This window comes from Tribolium castaneum, chromosome 8 (genome assembly GCF_031307605.1).
Source record: "Tribolium castaneum strain GA2 chromosome 8, icTriCast1.1, whole genome shotgun sequence".
Classification (NCBI taxonomy): Eukaryota; Metazoa; Arthropoda; class Insecta; order Coleoptera; family Tenebrionidae; genus Tribolium; species Tribolium castaneum.
In genome coordinates, this window is record NC_087401.1 from 14,183,258 (window position 1) to 14,203,464 (window position 20,207).

At 32.7% G+C, this 20,207-nt stretch overlaps 6 protein-coding genes across 7 annotated transcripts; 4 read left to right on the forward strand and 2 right to left on the reverse strand.

Annotated features, from left to right (window-relative positions):
- Nucleotides 1-64: 64 nt before the first annotated feature.
- On the forward strand, nt 65-3,628 carry LOC135265249 (farnesol dehydrogenase-like). The gene is made up of 5 exons (XM_064358310.1): nt 65-402; nt 1,082-2,764; nt 2,812-3,074; nt 3,130-3,261; nt 3,317-3,628. Exons 3-5 carry the CDS (start codon nt 2,856-2,858, stop codon nt 3,356-3,358), a joined length of 393 nt encoding a protein of 130 aa, XP_064214380.1. The 5' UTR covers nt 65-402; nt 1,082-2,764; nt 2,812-2,855; the 3' UTR covers nt 3,359-3,628.
- Nucleotides 2,370-2,796, forward strand: LOC657029 (farnesol dehydrogenase). Its single transcript, XM_008196501.3, has 2 exons — nt 2,370-2,465; nt 2,560-2,796. The coding sequence occupies exons 1-2, from the start codon at nt 2,370-2,372 to the stop codon at nt 2,794-2,796; spliced, it is 333 nt and encodes a 110-aa protein (XP_008194723.2).
- Nucleotides 3,629-3,941: 313 nt separating the features above from the next.
- Nucleotides 3,942-7,932, reverse strand: LOC103313397 (zinc finger protein 711). Its single transcript, XM_015980907.2, has 2 exons — nt 7,820-7,932; nt 3,942-5,937 (listed from the first exon to the last, which is right to left on the reverse strand). Exon 2 carries the CDS (start codon nt 5,919-5,921, stop codon nt 4,764-4,766), a length of 1,158 nt encoding a protein of 385 aa, XP_015836393.1. The 5' UTR covers nt 5,922-5,937; nt 7,820-7,932; the 3' UTR covers nt 3,942-4,763.
- A 647-nt stretch (nt 7,933-8,579) lies between these two features.
- Nucleotides 8,580-9,922, reverse strand: LOC656859 (farnesol dehydrogenase). The gene is made up of 4 exons (XM_963360.4): nt 9,768-9,922; nt 9,263-9,724; nt 8,878-9,033; nt 8,580-8,825 (listed from the first exon to the last, which is right to left on the reverse strand). Exons 1-4 carry the CDS (start codon nt 9,873-9,875, stop codon nt 8,784-8,786), a joined length of 768 nt encoding a protein of 255 aa, XP_968453.1. The 5' UTR covers nt 9,876-9,922; the 3' UTR covers nt 8,580-8,783.
- Nucleotides 9,923-13,145: 3,223 nt separating this feature from the next.
- LOC656770 (cytochrome P450 6BK11) lies at nt 13,146-14,844 on the forward strand. Its single transcript, XM_963277.5, has 3 exons — nt 13,146-14,295; nt 14,342-14,593; nt 14,644-14,844. The coding sequence occupies exons 1-3, from the start codon at nt 13,200-13,202 to the stop codon at nt 14,805-14,807; spliced, it is 1,512 nt and encodes a 503-aa protein (XP_968370.1). The 5' UTR covers nt 13,146-13,199; the 3' UTR covers nt 14,808-14,844.
- A 1,689-nt stretch (nt 14,845-16,533) lies between these two features.
- On the forward strand, nt 16,534-19,812 carry LOC656691 (probable cytochrome P450 6a17). 2 transcript variants are annotated; one of them, XM_008196500.3, is made up of 3 exons: nt 16,534-17,567; nt 19,322-19,576; nt 19,616-19,812. In XM_008196500.3, the coding sequence occupies exons 1-3, from the start codon at nt 16,577-16,579 to the stop codon at nt 19,801-19,803; spliced, it is 1,434 nt and encodes a 477-aa protein (XP_008194722.1). In that variant the 5' UTR covers nt 16,534-16,576; the 3' UTR covers nt 19,804-19,812. The 2 variants fall into 2 exon arrangements, with proteins under 2 accessions (XP_008194722.1, XP_968293.3); XM_963200.5 differs by having other exon boundaries at nt 19,634-19,812.
- Nucleotides 19,813-20,207: the final 395 nt, after the last annotated feature.

Below are 20,207 nucleotides of genomic sequence, written 5' to 3' on the forward strand. Positions count from 1 at the left end.
TGTCTCACAGGACCAAAAAATTATTAATACAGGGTTATTCACATAAAACTCTGATCAAGCAGAAACAACACAAAATACAGTTTACAAAGTATACGTTCATAGTTTGTGTTTAAAAATCAAATGATAAATCTAAGTCGGTATGAAATTAACATTTGAGTTTTTTTACAGTCAGACGCGGATTGATACGTGAATAACCCTGTATATGGGATGCAAAAATACAGGGAACCAGAAATTTACCAGCTTTCACCCAACTTCTCCGTTTAAAATTTAAAAAATATTTTCGATTTTTTTCAAAAACTTTCTAACAAAATAAAATAAATGTTGGCACAAATTCCGGCTCTTAAACCGGAAAATATCGCACAAGCCGTAGTGTACGTGCTAGGGACGGAGCCCAACGTCCAGGTCCGGATTTAACAATTTTTTGTTATTTTGTAGGTGATAGTGTGTTACAGGTGAGCGAGTTAACGATTCGTCCCGTGGGAGATCCGTTCTAAATAAATCGCAACACTAAAATTTCGTGTTTTTTTATTCTCTAATCACTGTGAAAAAGTTTTAGGTGCAATAATTGATCAGCAAACGTATAATAAAATAACTTCCATTAATTTTGTGTTTTTTTCTTACCCGATTTTTACATCTGTCTCACAGGACCAAAAAAATTATTAATACAGGGTTATTCACATAAAACTCTGATCAAGCAGAAACAACACAAAATACAGTTTACAAAGTATACGTTCATAGTTTGTGTTTAAAAATCAAATCATAAATCTAAGTCGGTATGAAATTGCCATTTGAGTTTTTTTACAGTCAGACGCAGATTGATACGTGAATAACCCTGTATATAGGATGCAAAAATATAGGGAACCAGAAATTTACCAGCTTTAACCCAACTTCTCCGTTTAAAATTTAAAAAATATTTTCGATTTTTTTCAAAAACTTAAAAAAATAAACGTTGGCACAAATTCCGGCTCTTAAACCGGAAAATATCGCACATGCCGTAGTGTACGTGCTAGGGACGGAGCCCAACGTTCAGGTCCGGATTTAACGATTTTTTTATTATTTTGTTGATAATAATGTATTACAGGTGAGCGAGTTAACGATTCGTCCAGTGGGAGATCAGTTCTAAATAAATCGCAACACTAAAATTTGTTTTTTTTATTCTCTAATCACTGTGAAAAAAGTTGTAGGTGCAATAATTGATCAGCAAACGTATAATAAAATAACTTCCATTAATTTTGTGTTTTTTTCTTACCCGATTTTCACATCTGACTCACAGGACCAAAAAAATTATTAATACAGGGTTATTCACATAAAACTCTGATCAAGTAGAAACAACACAAAATACAGTTTACAAAGTAAATGTTCAAACTTTGTGTTTAAAAATCAAATCATAAATCTAAGTCGGTATGAAATTGTCATTTGAGTTTTTTTACAGTCAGACGTGGATTGATACGTGAATAACCCTGTATATCGGATGCAAAAATACAGGGAACCAGAAATTTACCAGCTTTAACCCAACTTCTCCGTTTAAAATTTAAAAAAAAAATTCGATTTTTTTCAAAAACTTTTTAACAAAATAATCGCTGTTTTTTTTGTTTTGCATCGTAGTGATTACTGACCTTGGCCATTCGAGTTGATTTAAAAAAATCGTCTATTCCAGTTTCAATTTACTTAAAAAAACATGTGTTTTGAAGTTAAAAAATGCAAATAATTGTATAACATCCAAACATACAGGGTCTATAATAAAAACGCGACAGTTCGAATTGAATTAATTAAAAAAACGTTCGACAAGAGAAGTTTCGCTTAAAAAAATGCATTTTTTCAGAGTTTAAAAAAATTTATTAATACAGGGTTATTCACATAAAACTCTGATCAAGTAAAAACAACACAAAATACAGTTTACAAAGTATACGTTCAAATTTTGTGTTTAAAAATCAAATCATAAATCTAAGTCGGTATGAAATTGTCATTTGAGTTTTTTTACAGTTAGACGCGGATTGATACGTGAATAACCCTGTATATAGGATGCAAAAATACAGGGAACCAGAAATTTACCAGCTTTAACCCAACTTCTCGGTTTAAAATTTTAAAAAAAATTTCGATTTTTTTCAAAAACTTTTTAACAAAATAATCGCTGTTTTTTTTTTGTTTTGCTTCGTAGTGATTACTGACCTTGACCATTCGAGTTGATTTAAAAAAATCGTCTATTCTAGTTTCAATTTACTTAAAAAACATGTGTTTTAAATTTAAAAAATGTACAACATCTAGGCATACAGGGTGTATCACAAAAACGCGACAGTTTGAACTGAATTAATTCAGTAACCGAGTCGTCTTGTCACGCTCCAGACTTGTTGAACTTTTCTGGTCGAAAAATGGAACGTTGGGAGGGTAAAGTGGCAATAGTGACAGGTGCCAGTATTGGTACAGGACCCACTTTAATGAAAGCTTTGGCCGAGAAAGGGATGAAGGTGAAAAAAACAAGCAAACTCGCATTAATTCATAATTTTTATTTATTGATCAGTTATTAAGTTTTATCAATACCACCCTGACTTTGCCTGATAGGTAGTAGGCTTGGCGCGTCTCACGCACCGCATCCAGGACCTCGGCTCCACTCTCACCAACGCATGCGGTCAAATCCTGGCGTTAAAATGCGACATAACAAAGGACGAAGACGTTGTCAAAACTTTCAATTATATTTTAGAAAAGTTGGGGCCAGTTCAAGTCCTAATCAACAATGCTAGCTTAAGCCGGTCCACAACTCTCATAGGTGACGCTCCCGAACCGCCATTTCGTATCTAGTTCATTGTTTTCAAGATGGCGCCGCGAAAGAATGGCGGCGCGTTTTTGACGTCAACGTCATGGCACTCTGTATTTGCACCCGTGAAGCTGTCAAAATCATGCGAAGGTGTAATGTCGCAGGTCACGTGATCCATATGAACTCAATCGCCGGCCATATTGTCCCCAATATGGCCGAGCCAAGTCTCAATGTCTACCCGGCCTCGAAGTTTGCCGTTACGGCCCTGACCGAAAGTCTACGACAGGAGTTACGAACCACTCGAAGCTTGGTTAAAGTCACAGTATATAGGAAAAAAGTCATTGATATTATTTTCTTTACTGTAATTTTTTTGGCAGAGTATAAGTCCGGGCCTGGTTAGAGACTTGGAAGATGAAAACGATTCGAAAAATTTCGATATTCCGGCCCTTAAACCGGAAGATATCGCCGATGCGATTCTCTACGTTTTGGCGACAGGGCCACATGTTCAAGTATTGCCAACTTAACTATACCTAATTTAGAAATTTGTTTATTTTTTTTTTGTAGGTGCATGAGTTGACCATTCACCCCCTTGGTGAACTGTTTTAAACAACATTGATTTGTTAATCAATTTGTTAATTTTTTTTTGCGCCAACTTAACATTTTTTTATTTTTTGATTTATTTTTGGAAAAAAAATTCTTTTTTTTTTAATAATTTTTTTTTGAAAAACCAAGACAATGCAACGAATGTCCACTTCTTGCTGATCACAAATGTATTTTTGTTTTCAAAATTCGATAACGGGAGAGTTATCAAAATGCGAATTTTGAAAAATATTTTGCTATTGCACTTCTATATCTTTTACGAATGTTTAATGAACTATTAGCCCTAAATAAAATAAATAAAATTCAGAAATCTCACGTTATAAAACCGTTTGATATAAAAAATGAGAACATTACAATAACTCATTCATCGAACGCGTCTTCAAAAGTCTTGACAAATAAAGAAATTGTATTTATGTTTATGCAAGAGTCGATATCTTAACTAAGAAGTCGTTTGTAGAACACTTATTTTTTTACATATTTTTTGTACAAAACATTTTGCAAGCATCGCTTGTTCTAGAAATCATAAAATTTTCTATTGGTTAATGTTTTTAATTTTTTTAAATAAAATAATATTTTATTAACATAAATATTTCTCATTAATTAATATTTATTATTTATAAGAAATTGTAGAAAAAATCTGAAAAAATTCAAAGGCATGCAGAAAGAATTAAAGCAAAAAAAATCGCAAACGCTGATTTTTGTGTGATTATTAAAATGGATTATTATTAGTTATTAGTGATTTATTACAGTATCTACTTAAACAAATTACTTCAATCATCACAAATAACACTTTCTTTCAATATTTATTTCTCTAAGTTAATAAAATTATCCAGAGATCCTAATACAATGCCGGAAGGAACAATAGTGTGTAAATCGCAGCTACCTTGTGAACAGTTTATGCCGCGTGACGTCATCAGGCTGTCAAACCGGCAGACAAAAAGCTTATATTTTTGTTATTTTTAAAGCTATTGAGTTAATTTTTTTTATTCAATTTCTTATTATGTTGAAAATAAATAATATTTTGAAAAATTGGAAACATGTATTTCCTCCCTTGGATACAAACAGCTATCCTATTTTTTAGAGATAGATGGTATTGTTATAACTAATGCTACTTTCTTCTAGAAAATCTGATATCGGTTATATTAAAAAAATAATAAATCATTTAACATCAGGAAAAGTACACGAAAATCATTTTTATATTAATAATGCTAAAAGTTTTCCATCGTAATAAGAATTATTGTATCTTGTTCATTTTACAACCACTTTTGCAATTAAAGTAAATAACCTATATTTAAGCTTTTCATTTCTTCATTCCCTACGTCCCCAAATCCAACATAACTACCACACAAAAACCAAAATATATATATTGAATTCCGCCTTCAATTTTTTTGTGTTCCAAAATCACAAACCACTAGATAAGGGCAAGCTTATGCTGTGTCCTCAGATGCTCAAGCAAACTGTCCTTCCTTTTCGTTTTGTGATCACAATGCGCACAGTAAACCCACTGATCCAAATGTTTATTGTACTTATGCCTATGGACATTCCCCGGATATTCACTTTGAAAATCACAAAGTTGGCATTTGTGCACTTTAACATCCACGCTAACCTTCAAATGTTCAAGTTTTTTGTGTTTGGCAAGTTCCAACTTATTTTGTAAACTTAAACCGCACTCGTTACACTTCTGGGATTCATTATGTGCCCGACAATGTCTAACGAAAGACCGCTTAACATTTGTTTTGAACTCGCAAGGCGCACACTCGAATGCCGGAACGACGCCATGTTGGGTCCGTATGTGGTCTATGAGGTAGTCCTTATGCTTGGGCTTATATTCGCACATCTGGCATTTGAGCACTTTGGGGTTATTTGTGTGCTTAACAGCGACGTGTTTTTGCAAGTTGTACTTGTATCTGGTCCCAAACTCGCATTGCTCGCACTTGAACCTACTAGGGCCGTGTTTGTTCACCACGTGCTTGTTCAACTTGTGTCTGAAAGGCGTGGTGAACTGGCATTTGGGGCAAATCAACGTCCGGGGTAAATGTTTTTGCTTAAGTTCGTGTTGAGTGATAACATGGCGTCTCAAAGTGTAGTTTTTTTTCGTTTTGTAATCGCAATATTGGCACTGATATCGAAGGCTAGGATCGTGGTTTTGTCTAAGGTGGCGGCGCAAATCGTTCTTGTTTATTCCCTTAAAGGGACAGTGCTCGCATTTGAACCAGACAATGTCTGGATGTTTTTGGAGAAAATGTTTTCTCAAACTGACGAAAAATTTAGTCTTGTAGTCACAATTTATACATTTGTAGATGTCCTTGCTTTGGTGTTGTGTTAAATTTAAATGATGGGAAAGCAAAAATTCCGAAAATGACTTGAAATCACATGAGGGACATTTGTATGTCGTGGGTTCAACACATTGTGATGTGTGACCTTGGAGGATGTGATACCTCAGTTGTGATAATAATGGCGTAGCGAAGGCATTGCATTTGTGACACTTGTAGGGTTCAAGGCCACCGTTTGAGCAATCAAATGCTTCTTTGCCCTTGGTATGGTATATTTGGCACTTGTACAGTTCCATTTCGGAGAATAACAATCTGAAAGAAAAAGTATAAACCACTAATGTTAGACAATAAGTTTATTGTATTAGGTATGTAACAAAATACAATTTTTTTGTAAATGCAATAAACTTCTCATCTCCTATTCGGAAGTAAAGTTACCGTTGGGGGCGCCACTGAGCTAGGTCGAAAACAGTAACCATAAATGGCGGGAAAATGTTTATTCGGATATTTTGAGCGTTGTACGAATTTTGGGGCTTCACAATTATTACATTGCCTATGCGTAATGATTATTGCATCTTTGATGCAAGAAACTTATGTTGACAAATGAGAGATGACGAGGAAAACACGAATAACGAATGACTGTTTGGTTCACTTTCTTTATTGGAAAATTATTACAAAGACATTGAAAAGCCTACCTTTTGGCATAATTTACGTTTAAATGTATCAGCAGTTGTTAATCTTTATTGTAGTTTTGTAGATTTACCGCAGCATTTCATGATTTTTTCAGTGGAAAATTCTAACCTAAAATTCATAACACTTCACTAATTTATTGGTTTCTTGAGCCAAACTTTGTGTTCGCTGTGATCCATTACTTATAATCTTTAATTAGACAACTGTTTGATAACACTTCGTAAGCAAAATTTAAATATTTTTCACTTTTTATCCACTTTCAAGTTCCAACAATAAACACTTTATACCACGAAAAACCACAGAATCAAAGTCAAAGCTAGTATTTACCACCACATACTTTTAAAGTGATTCTTTCTAATGTAAGTAATTAACACTATACACACAAAATTGTTGAACAATTCATTAAATGTCAGTTAAATGTGGAATTACGAAAATTTCTTTACTGTTTTCGACATAGTTCAAAAGTCATCACCAGAGGGCGTCTAGTTAATTTTATTTCCGAATAACCTTCAAATCACAAAGAGGGTGTTTATTTATTAGGTATTGTGTAAAAAAATTTTTTTCGCAAGAAATCAAAAAGCAATCATCTCGTAACAATATTTTACGATAATAGCTTTTAGTGATGTTCAAAAAAATATGTACTAAAAGATAAAAAAAAGTAGGATTTCCAAAAATCCAGAAACAAGTTTTTAGAATTTTTTTTAATGGAAATGAAATTAATAATCAAATATCACATTTATCCTGAAAAAATTCGCTTCAGATACTACAGTTTTCAAATTAAATAAAAAATGCCAATATTGAGCTGAGCATCTCTCGAAATCATACGCTCATAGGAACTCATGGCACACTTGTGGAATGTGAAGTTAAGACAAGAACTGAAGGGTAGAGATATTGAATTTAAATCTTACCGTCTTTACACCAAAATTTTCCCAAAAAAGTAATTAACATGTAATTAACTAACTTCAAATTTTAACATCATATCCAAAAATTATTCATATTTTTTGTGTTAAAATAAATAACTTGGAAGGTAAATTTTTTTTAGCGTAAGAATTTTTTGGTCAAAGACTAATCCTAATGAGTTGTATCATATATTAGCTGTTTCTATAAAAAACGCCAAATGATTGGTAAAATTGTGAAATAGTTATTAATCTCTCATTGGAAGTATAAATTAAATTAGTGCATGAATAATTAAATTTATAACAGCTAATTTTGAGAGAAAATGCGATGTTGGCGTTTTTATAGTTTTGAAACAGCAAATATATTTTTTCCCGAAAATATTACGAATAGGTAAGACGAAAAAACCGCAAATTGTGGTCAATTCATCGTGTGGAAGAATCCCCTTTTCTGTAACCAATATTGCCTGTAAACCGGCCCTCACTCTTTTTTTTTTAATTAAATAATTCACAAAAAATCACTCCTGCAATCGTTATTTAACTTAGTTTTTGTAGGAGATTTGAATGAATCGTGTAATAATCATTAGCAGATCTTATAGTTTAATTAGACTTACATTTTTAAGAGATTTACGTATTTAATAGCTGTTTTTCAACACAATCACAGGAGCAAAAACAGTGAGGTTAAGCACGCAACAGCTGACAGTGGCGCTAACAACACAGAAAATTTAAAATAGGGTACGTTCACAAATTTTAGATCAATTCATTATAAGAAGAATTTTAGATACTGAAAAATAAAACAATGCGAAATTATTCGAAAAAATAAACTATTTAATACCAAGCACTGATTTCTGGATGGTCATTAATTTGTCTTGGAATTTTCTAAGTAATTTCTTCTTCATGCACTTTATAAAAATAATCGATAATGTACTTTGTTTATATTTTTAATAAAAGATCTAATCTTTAATAACTATATATACTTGGTTCACTCTCATAAAAACCATTGTGGTGCAAATGACGAAGCTATTACCATGACAACTCATATAAAAGTTAATGCCAAGAGTACGTTATTTGCACCACAATGGTTTTTATGAAAATGAACCGAAAGTAAATAATTTGGTAAATTGCGACGTTGGCGTTTTTATAGTTTCGAAACAGCTAATACAAATTTTGATTTGTTAATTTTTATTTTTTAAAATCAAAAAACTGCTAGGGATTGTCGCTAAACGCAAAAATAATAATTCATCATTGACTTAGGGAACAATTATTTAAAGTAAAACATAAAAACTTAAAAAAATAATGAAAACTATCCAAATTTAGGGCCAGTTCGGCCCTGATTGCAGGTCTAAGTTTTGTAAAAAATAAAAACGTATAAACAAATTTGAATTTTTTTATTAAAAACACAAAATAACTAAGAGATACAGGCTTGGTGCAATTTTTTTCAATAAATTTAAACAAGACGAACGTTGATTTTAGTAATGTAGCCAAGCTATTATGGAATTAACTATACGCAGTGTTAACATTTTCTGAAGCTTATCTAAATGACCTAAAAAGCGCAAAATATGAAGCAAAATCGTCGCTTTAGAGCTGTTCTCCCATCGGAGTTATGGTCAACTGATTTATCTACAAGAACAAAAAATGAAAACAAACCAAACAAAGTCTGATCTCATCATACTTGGACATTTTCTGGTGTTGACAAACAATAACAAATAGCTTCAGCCACGTCTTCTGCTTTTAAAATCGGCAAACTTTTCATCATTTCCAACCGTTCCGGGTCCATAGTAGGGTTCATTACCGTCATTTCACTAGCCACCATACCTGGACTTACACTCTAACAAAGCACAAAAAATAAACGTAAAACATTAACGAATTGACTACAACATTTTTTCGTCGACCGCAAATTTCTTTATTAAAAAACCGTAGAAACAGTGGTTGTTAATGTTCATAATTTTTTTGTAGATTGTGTCAAAAAGCAGGCCGCCAGGAGCCACAAAAATTGTGCCTCAACTCCATAAGTACAATACTTTTATTTTTTGTTCACTTTTTCTTCTTTTACTTACCGTGACTTTAATTTTGGCCCCAAGTGCATTAAGTTCATTTTTCAAGGTCCCAGCCAACGAAGTAACCCCATGTTTACTAGCCCCATAAACATTAATCCCGGGCATATTAACAATATTATGCCCTGCCACACTGTTAAGATGAATAATATGCCCGTTTATGTTATTATCAAGCATCATCTTCACAGCTTCTCTCGTCGCAATACACAGTCCAAGAACATTAACATCCAAAGTCATTTTCCAAATTTCCGCATCTCCATCATATAAATTATTAGCAACTGTAACTCCAGCACTATTGACCAAAATATGGACCGGGCCTAAATTTTCCTGAATCCATTGAAACGCATTCACGATATCGTTTTCACTCCTCATGTCGGTTTTAAGAGCGTAGAGTTGGCCCTTTTTGTCTTGGAGTTGCTCGGCTTTCGCCTCGATCACGTCGACACGGCGAGCCAAACCAACGACCTTGAAACGAATGATTTGTGTGGTTTTTGAGTAATGGGCTTACAATGACTCCGTGTTCGACCAAAAGTTCGGAAACTGCAGCTCCAATGCCAGAACTGGCACCAGTGACCACAGCCACCTTGCCTTCGAAACGGTCAAGAGATAGAACCATTTTTGTGGTTGCTCAACAGCTAAATGAGGAATAGAGACGACTTATATGTCGATACATACAAAACGCTGGACTATAATTATGAAAATCTATATTTATGAATTATTTAAAACAAGGGCAATGATAAATCGATTGTAAAGTCGTTCTATTTTGCACTTTTAAATAATTAAAAAAACATGAATAATAAATAGTTATTTCTTGTAGAAAATAATAATAATAATAATAATAATAATAATAATAATAATAATAATAATAATAATAGGCCGTTATTAAAGAAAAAGAGAACATAAATAAATAAAAATACAAACTCTGTGGAGCGAAGTCGAAGGCGAAAAGAAATAAAAATTAAAAATATATAAAAACTAAATAATAAGAAAAATGAAATACATAACTGCAGAGAAAGAAAAGAGAAAAGAAACAAAAGAGTGAATATGGAGATTTATTCATAAAAGTACAAGAAAATACACAAATTTGGTGATTTTTGGAGTAATTATGTCCATTTTCGGTCAAAAATGTGCTGAAAGTCAGCAAAGGTAAAAACATTTTTAAAATTGTAGAATCAACTTATACGCTCGGTATCTTTTGATCAAATCTGATGAAAAATTACAGAAGTAAATTGAAAAAAAGTGTAAAAAAATGTTTTCTCGAGCTAATTCGCCGACTTTTGAACTAAAAGTATTTGCGTTTTAGGTGAATTATTGCAATTATATAGTAATTATATATCTGCAAAAGACGTTCAGTATCTGGGCCCCGGTGGCTCAGTGGTATAAGCGCCACTTACGAACAGGGAGGTTGCGGGTTCGAACCCGGATCAGAGCAACAATTTTTCTATGAAAAAAAGTGTAGAAAAGGTAAGGAAACAACACGTAAACAAAAATAAGAGAATGAGAGAACACATAAGCGTTTAAACGTAAAGCGGAGAGCATAAAACTGACAGAAATAAGAAAATAATGCGGCAAAAGGTAAAAGTACGTAAGGCGCTAAAAACGTAAGAGCACATTGTAATAAAGGGAAAATACCTTCTGTTTTGAGAGAAAAAGAGATGAACCTAAAGGTGAAACATAACTTCAAACTTTAGCGTTGAATCCTTAGATTACTTACGTCTTAAATTATAAAAAAAAATAAACGAAAATATTTAATTTATCTCTGAAAATTTTTAGTTAACTGAGTTTGTTTAGTAAAGTCCCGAAAAACATTGTTAATAAAAATCATAGCCACTGCGAATCCGGTAGGATTTGCACACGTCCACTATTTTTGACTAGAAAATACACAAGTTTGGTAATTTTTGAAAAAATTATGTTCATTTTCGGTCAAAAACGTGCTGAAAGTCACAAAAAAAGGTAAAAACAATTTTAAAATTGTAGAACCAACTTATACGCCCGGTATCTTTTGATGAAATCTGGTGAAAAATTAGAGAATTAAATTGAAAAAAAGTGGAAAAAAATGTTTTCTCAAAATAATTTGACGACTTTTGAACTGAATGTATTTGCGTTTTAGGTGAATTATTGCAATTATATAGTTTGTAATGTTGATTTATTTAAAAAGTTTGTGTTAAAATATCTGCAAAAGACGGTCTGGGGCCTCGTGGCCCAGTGGTATAAGCGCCACTTACGACCAAAGGGGTTGCGGGTTCGAACCCGGATCAGAGCAACAATTTTTCTATGAAAAAAAGGAAAGAAAAGGTAAGTGAAACAACACGTAAGCAAAAATAAAAGAATGAGAGAACACATAGTCGTATAAACGAAAAACGGAGCATAAAACTGACAGAAATAAGAAAATAATGCGGCAAAAGGTAAAAGTACGTAAAGGCGCCAAATTGTAAACGTACGAGCACATTGTAATAAAGGTAGAAAATACTTTTTGTCTTGAGAGAAAAAGGGATGAACGTAAAGGTGAAACATAACTTCAAACTTTAGCATTGAATCCTTAGATGACTGACTTCTTAAATTATAAAAAAATTAAACGAAAATATTTAACTTATCTCTGAAAATTTTTAGTTAACTGAGTTTGTTTAGCAAAGTACCGAAAAACACTGTTAATAAAAATCATAGCCACTGCGAATCCGGTAGGATTTGCACACGTCCACTATTTTTGACTAGAAAATACACAAATTTGGTAATTTTTGAAAAAATTATGTTCATTTTCGGTCAAAAACGTGCTGAAAGTCACAAAAAAGGTAAAAACAATTTTAAAATTGTAGAATCAACTTATACGCCCGGTATCTTTTGATGAAATCTGGTGAAAAATTAGAGAATTAAATTGAAAAAAAGTGGAAGACAATGTTTTCTCAAAATAATTCGCCGGCTTTTGAACTGAAAGTATTTGCGTTTTAGGTGAATTATTGCAATTATATAGTTTGTGATGTTGATTTATTTAAAAAGTTTGTGTTAAAACATCTGCAAAAGACGGTTAGTACGTAGGGCCCTGGTGGCCCAGTGGTATAAGCGCCACTTACGACCAAAGGGGTTGCGGGTTCGAACCCGGATCAGAGCAACAATTTTTCTATGAAAAAAAGTGTAGAAAAGGTAAGTGAAACAACACGTAAACAAAAATAAGAGAATGAGAGAACACATAGACGTATAAACGTAAAGCGGAGCATATAACTGACATAAATAAGAAAATAATGCGGCAAAAGGTAAAAGTACGTATAGACGCCAAATTGTAAACGTAAGAGCACATTGTAATAAAGGGAAAATACCTTTTGTTTTGAGAGAAAAAGAGATGAAACGTAACTTCAAACCTTGAATAACTTTTGTCTTAAATTATAAAAAAATTAAACGAAACTATTTAATTTATGTCTAAAAAATTTGGTGATTTTTGAAGAAATTATGTCATAGTGTCAAAACCCTAGTCTCATAGTCATCAAAACCCTTGTCCTATTTTTAATAGTAAATAATTACACATTGTATTTTTGCTTCAGTTAAATTTTGTGTTAAGTTTGTTACTGTACTGCACATGAGCAAATTATCGCGTAATTTGAATCTGATTGGACGATTCTCACAAATTCAAAATAATCAAAAGATTTGATTAGCTTCAATTTTGTAAAGAAAATCGTCAAAACCTAAATACTTCATGACCAATTTTCAGGAGCTTCAAACATAAAAACTTGTTCCAACTTTAATGGTTGTCACATTTATTTTGCAAATTCCATTTGTTTGTTTTTGTTTTATGTTAGACAAACACCCCAAATCCGAGTTTTATTGTTATCACTAATCATTTCTCTCTCACGCAATCCTTGATAAAATGAGTCAACAATGACGTGTTACATTTTAATAATAAATACAACAGTGATTGCTCTCGGAAGTAGTCAATTCAAGTGCTGTAACCATGCTACTCACAAACTCAATTTGTGGTGATTTAGTCACAATTTTTCTCACTTTAGTTACAGTTCTCACACTTTATTTCAAATGGTGCCACCAGTATTGGGAAAAACTCAACCTGCCCTCCCTGCCTCCTTCAATCCCTTTCGGGACCAGCTTAGGCCCTAAGGGACACTTCGGCCTCAGAATGAAGCACATTTACGATAAAATGAGGCAAAAGGGGTGGAAACACGGGGGCATATATCTCATGCAACGGCCTTTCTACGTAGTTGTAGACTTAGACTACGTGAAAAACATCATGACGAAAGATTTCCACCACTTTTCCGACCGGGGCATTTTCCACAACGAAAAAGCCGACCCTCTCAGCGCCCACTTGTTCAACATAAGTGGCCCCAAATGGAGAAACTTGCGGAGCAAATTAACCCCAACTTTCACATCCGGCAAAATGAAGCTGATGTTTCAAACTCTCCTGGACTGTGAAGTCAATTTGCGGAAACAGGTGGAACAACATTACGAGGCGAAAAAACCAATTGATATTAAAGAAGTGTTAGGGTGTTTCACCACCGATATAATCGGCTCTTGTGCCTTCGGACTTGACTGTAACTCGTTTAAAGAGGAGAATTCACCGTTTCGGGTTTACGGACGTAGAGTTTTCGACCGTAGCGGTTTTATCCGCACTTTGAAACGCACGTTTGCTAGCAATTTCCCCAATTTGGCGAAACTTGTGAACATTGCCTTGGTCCCGAGGGACATCTCCGATTTTTTTATCAACATTGTGAAGGACACGGTTGAGTATAGGGAGAAAAATAAGATCGTCAGGAACGATTTTTTGCAACTGCTTCTGGACCTGAAGACAGAGGAGTCGGGAAATGACGGCACGGCCTTAACATTTGAAGAAATTGCAGCCCAAAGTTTTGTTTTCTTCATCGCTGGTTTTGAAACGTCTTCCACTACCATGGCCTTCGCTCTGTACGAACTGGCCAGACACCAAGACATTCAGGATCAAGTCAGGGATGAAATTGAGTCAGTTTTGAAAAAGTACGACGGGAAAATCACGTATGAAGCAATCCAAGAAATGAGCTTTTTGGGGCAAGTGATTGACGGTTTGTTGATTTTTTTGCGAGATTTTTTTACTGTTTTTTGGTTTAGAGGCGCTTAGGATGTACCCCCCGGGGCCCCTCGTGCCCAGGCGATGCGTCAAAGACTACAAAGTGCCCAACACTGATGTTGTTATTGAAAAAGGTGTAATGGTTTTAATCCCAATCCTTGGGATACATTACGACGAAAAGTATTATCCTGATCCTGAGAAGTTCGATCCTGAGAGGTTTAGTGAAGAGAATAAGGCCTTAAGGCACAGTTATGCCCATATTCCGTTTGGTGAAGGGCCTAGAATTTGTATAGGTACGTCAGAAAGACAATTTTTTGATTTTTCAGTTGGTAAATTTTTACAGGATTACGCTTTGGACTAATGCAGTCTAAAGTGGGTCTAGTCTCTTTGTTGAGGAATTTCAAATTTACGGTCAATGAGAAGACGCAAGAACCTTTGAAGATGAAAACCAATTCTTTGGTTTTGGCCGTTGAGGGCGAAATTTGGCTCAATGTTCATAGATTGTAAAAGTATACAAAATAATAAATATTAAAAGTTGTCTTTACTTTTTATTTTACTAGATTTGGAACCTTTCCCACAAAAAAAAATAAATGCGAGAAGCTGATGCAAAACATAAAAATTTGGTCTAACGTTCCTATTTTCGCTTCTTGTTTTCAGATTTAATGCATTTTTTTTAAAAACAACAAAAAAAACCGAAATTTTCGGCTAAAAAATAATAAAATTAGATCCGAACTGCAATGTGCTCAAAAAACTGAATTGCTCTAAAGTTGAGTTTCATAGTGGACTTGATGACCAATCATTTTTGAACACATTGTATAATAGGTACATTATTTTTGTTTGTTCCTCTGTTTTTATTTTTTAACTAAAAACACTATTTTGAAGGATTTTTGCTTAATCCTCTAAAACTAATTGCCAAACACAGTAGAAATTTGGTCCAAAACTCGTTTTTTCTACCTTTGTCTTCAAATTTATTAAAGCACTTTTACTGTAAAGTAATACAAAAAATAATAAATAATGGATTATTTTTGCTTATTACTCTAAAGCTAAAGCAATTTTTGCATTTTTAAAAAGTTTTTTTTGTTCCTGATTACATATTGTTTTACTGAGAAAAAAGCGTTTCTGCGAAGAGTGCTTTGGAAAAAACGTCAAAAAATCTTGCTTAAGAAACAAAATTTTGACAGTTTTGAGTAAAGAAAGGTGAACCTTTCACCCAAATTCAATTAAACCTCTAAAATCTAGTTTGTTTAAAAACAAAATTGTTGGCGTTTTTCCCAAAGCCCTCTTCGCAAAAATGTTTTTTTTCTCAATTTTGATAGCCTGTAAGATTCGATCATATCACGTGATACTTCAATGGAATCAGGAATAAAAACACTTTTTAAAAATAGAAAAAGCCAATATGGCTTCCATAAGAAAAACCAAAGTTTAGTGTTGTAACTCTGACATCAAGAACGCCTTGGAAAATACAACGAAACATTTAGATTTCTTGTAAAAAATTGCCTGAAGAACGTCCAAGTTAAAAACTTCTAATTCTTTTTAAAAGTATAGAAATAAATTATAAAAAAAAAATCAGTTGCAACTCAAAATAAAAAAAATTGAAAATAGCCCAAAATATACAATGACATTTAGAAAAATATTAAAAGCAACAGCATAGGATTTATTAGTCCATTTAATTATTATTTTTCAGTTTCTAAAAATGAATAAATGTTCTACAGGTCCCGCCGGATTTTTAATAATCACCCTGTACATTCTTATGTCTGTTTTTTCAATTTATATTTAACGTAATATTTTCTATTTATTTATCTCAAAAGTAGAATAAAAATGCCTGAATGATTTTCTAAAAGGAATTACAATTTATTGTGGCCACGTTTTCTTTGTACACCATAAAGTTTTACAACAGATAATGGTGTTTAAGATAAGCAACCCTCACAATAAATGTTTTGACAAGGGTGGCCCGAAAATATTTACGATACCGATCGGTTCGTTTGAAAGACTACAGCTACAGGGGCAATCATAATAAAAATTTAATGGTGCACAAAGAAAACGTTGCTACACGACTTGCGTTTTTCAGTTTTTTTCCTAGATTTTGCGCTTTTTCAACAAAATCTGATCACTTTAAAATCACCAAATTACCTTCTATTTAAAAAATTTTGCCTATTTTTAGCCCAGAAATATTGTTGCAAGTAATAAAAGATAAGCGTCTGTTCTAAGTCTGGCAAACAAAGTCCGACAAAGTGATAACAATCATAACAGTCAGTCGTTAGCAGTCTGTGTAAAAAATGTTGACTAGTTGTTTGGCCACACTATTTATTACTTTACTGTCCATTTTTGCCTATTTTTACAAGCGTTTTTATTTTTCTTACTGGGAGCGAAAAAAAATACCAAACCTCCAACAACATGTTCCCAGGACAAAGCCCCATCTCGGGATCCAACTCCAACAATTATACAAGATAATGAAAGAAAAAAAGTGGAAACATGGCGGTTTTTATCAACAATTATCACCAGTTTACGTAATTTGCGACCTGAATTACGTCAAAAACATCATGACTCGCGACTTTAACTATTTCCCTTACAGAGGGCTCTACTACAACGAGACCAGTGACCCTCTAAGTGCCCATATTTTCAACACAAGTGGCGCCAAATGGAAACGCATGAGACGAAAGCTTGACCAAATCTTTACCTCGAGTAAACTCAAAACAATTTTCCCACTTTTGCCCAACTGTGGTGAAAAACTGGCCGGAAAATGCGAGCCAGTTGATATCAAAAAAGTCCTAGACGATTTTATTAGCGATGTAATCGAGTTGTGTGTTTTTGGGTCCGAATGCAAGGTTTTTAAACAGCTTGGGCGGAAAATTCTCAACAGGTCTCGCTTGAGGCGACTTAAAGGCATCATAATTAACAATTTTCCCAAACTGGCCAAGATTTTGGACATTGTTTTGATACCACGTGACGCGTCGACATTTTTCAAAAAAGTCGTCGCAGAAATTGTCGAAGAAAGGAAAAAAGGTCAGACAGGACGGAACGATTTTTTACAAGTTTTGGTCGAAATGGAGAAAAAATTTGAAATCACAATTGATGAAATAGCCGCTCAGTGCTTCATTTTTTTGATTGCTGGAATGTCAACATCGCCAACTGCGATGACTTTTGCCCTCTATGAGCTTGCAAGACACCAGGATATCCAGGAGAAGGTTCGGCAAGACATTGCAAAGTTTGGTAAAGTGACTTATGATTCGCTCCAGGAAATGAAATATTTAGGCCAAGTTTTTGACGGTGAGTTGGTCGTTAAAAAAATTTGAACTGTCCATTTTTTTTGTTTTTGATAATTTTTTTTAATAAAATTATAAAATAATTTTAACATCATAGTGACGTCATTAGTGTTTATTCTTCTTATTTTTTTAATGATAACCGATATTTTTATTCACTGTTTTAGATATTTAGTTCACATCTTTACCTTTCTGGTAAAAAAAATAAAAGAAAAAATTAATGAAATAAAAAATATTGGTGTTGTTTTTCTAATCATTTTTTGAATAATTATACGAATATATAATATATATAATATATATATATATATATATATATATATATATATATATATATATATATATATATATATATATAATTCTAATTAGAATAAATAACACAAAAAATAAACATCTTTTATAAAATATAAAACTGGTAGAAAATTTCAATGACTTCTATAACTTTTTTTAATGTACTATTTTTTTACTATGCTTACGGCGCTTGTCACGTAAATAACTATTTATAGAAAAATTCCAAAAACAACTTCGAAACAATAAAAAAAAATTGAACTGTCGATTTTTTTTGTTTTTGATAATTTTTTTTGATAAAATTATAAAATAATTTTAACATCATAGTGACGTCAATAGTGTTTATTCTTCTTATTTTTTTAATGATAAGCGATATTTTTATTCACTGTTTTAGATATTTAGTTCACATCTTTCTGGTAAAAGAAAAAAAAAGAAAAAATTAATGAAATAAAAAATATTGGTTTAAGCGGCAATTGTTTTTCTAATCATTTTTTGTATAATTAGCATAAAAACACTTAATAATATGACACAATATAACACAAAAAATAAACAAAAAACATTTTTTCTAAAATAGAGTAAGAATATAAAAATAAAACTTGTAGAAAATTTCAATGACTTTTATAACTTTTTTTAAAGTACTATTTTTTTGCTATGCTTACGGCGCTTGTCACGTAAATAACTATTTATAGAAAAATTCAAAAAAAAAGTATTCTGAAAAAGATGTTCAAGATGCCCTTAAAGAAATACTGGGAAATACATTTACACAAAAAACTACTGGTAGAAAATATAGTGAAAAAGTTGAGAAATATATGTTTTTTATCTTTATCAACAACTGTCAGTTTTCATAATTATTTTTCTTTTTGAATTAGTTTTCTTGGCTCTAAATTTGTTGTAGAAATTCTTATACAGGAACTCTCAATTTGTACTTAATTTCAATTTCACCCCAAAAAATGCAAATGCGCTGTTGTCATTTTCTCTTAAGAACTGAAATGAGACATAAACAAAAAATAACACCTTTATAAAAAAAAACTTTTTACTTTGGCAAGAAACACAAAAAAGAAATGGAACAAAAAAACTGAAAAATTTTCTGTGTGTTAACGTCGGAACAATAGAAAAAATTCATTACAAAAAAAAAAAAACAAAAAAAGGTTGTACTAAAAATAGAGAACTAAGAACAGAGAATGTAAATAAGTACAAAAACTAAATTTGAGAACAAAAATTTCATTTATGAAATTTGCATACAAACGGTCCAATAAAAAATTAGGTGGCAATTACTGAAACTTGTAGTGTTTATTATTTTATATTTTGGAATTATTTAAAAATTACCTTTTGTATCTTAAATTTTTCGGCTCATATTTTATTAATTTCCACGCATTTGGGAAAAATTTGGTTTAAATCACATTCAAAAAAATCTTCACTCATTGCTTTTTTGCTTTAACAAAAATTTAATTAAAAAAACCCTAATAAAAATTTCAGAAACACTGAGGATGTATCCACCAGCCGCTTATCTAAACCGAAAATGTGAACGTAACTACGAAATCCCTGACGGGAGTGGGATTATCGTCGAAAAGGGAACAATTGTCGCAATCCCGGTATTAGGGATTCACTACGATCGGGATTATTATCCTGATCCTGAAAAATTCGATCCGGAACATTTCAGTGAGGAGAATAAGAGACTGAGACCGAATTTTGCGTTTCTTCCGTTTGGGGAAGGACCCAGAATTTGCATTGGTAAAATTTTGTATTTCATATTTTAAATGATGTGTTTAGTGAAAAGTGATTTTCCAGGAATGCGTTTCGGGCTAATGCAGTCAAAACTAGGTCTTGTGTCTTTGTTGAAACGTTACAAGTTCACAGTTAGCGAAAAGACTAGAGAGCCGTTAAAAATGAAACCAAATTCTTTGGTGCTGTCAGCTGAAGGCGAGATTTGGTTGGACGTTACCGAAATAAAAATTTAATACTTATAATATTTTTTTTGTTATAAATTTTTTTTTATTTTTTGAGTCGGGGATTTTACCATTTAGTCGCAATTTCTTTCTATCCTATTTGCATTGGTCTACATGGTGTGTCGTGGGCAAGTTTTTATGCCAAATAGAGTTGTATAGCAGGTGCACAGCCGACGCGTGTGCCCTTTAACCGACCAAACAAGTTATGTACGTGAATAATTCCTAATATCGTTATGTCTTTACTATTGGTCGACTGCACTGTTCGGCTGCAGGTGCGACAAAAAAGTTGGCTTGGGACGGTCCACGTGCCTTGCAATAAATCTGGTTTTTCAGGCTAAATAGCTCATTCTCGCCACGTGCGATCATACGTAAGATCAGTATTCAATTTTTTTAGCGAAATGTAAAAAAATTTTCAA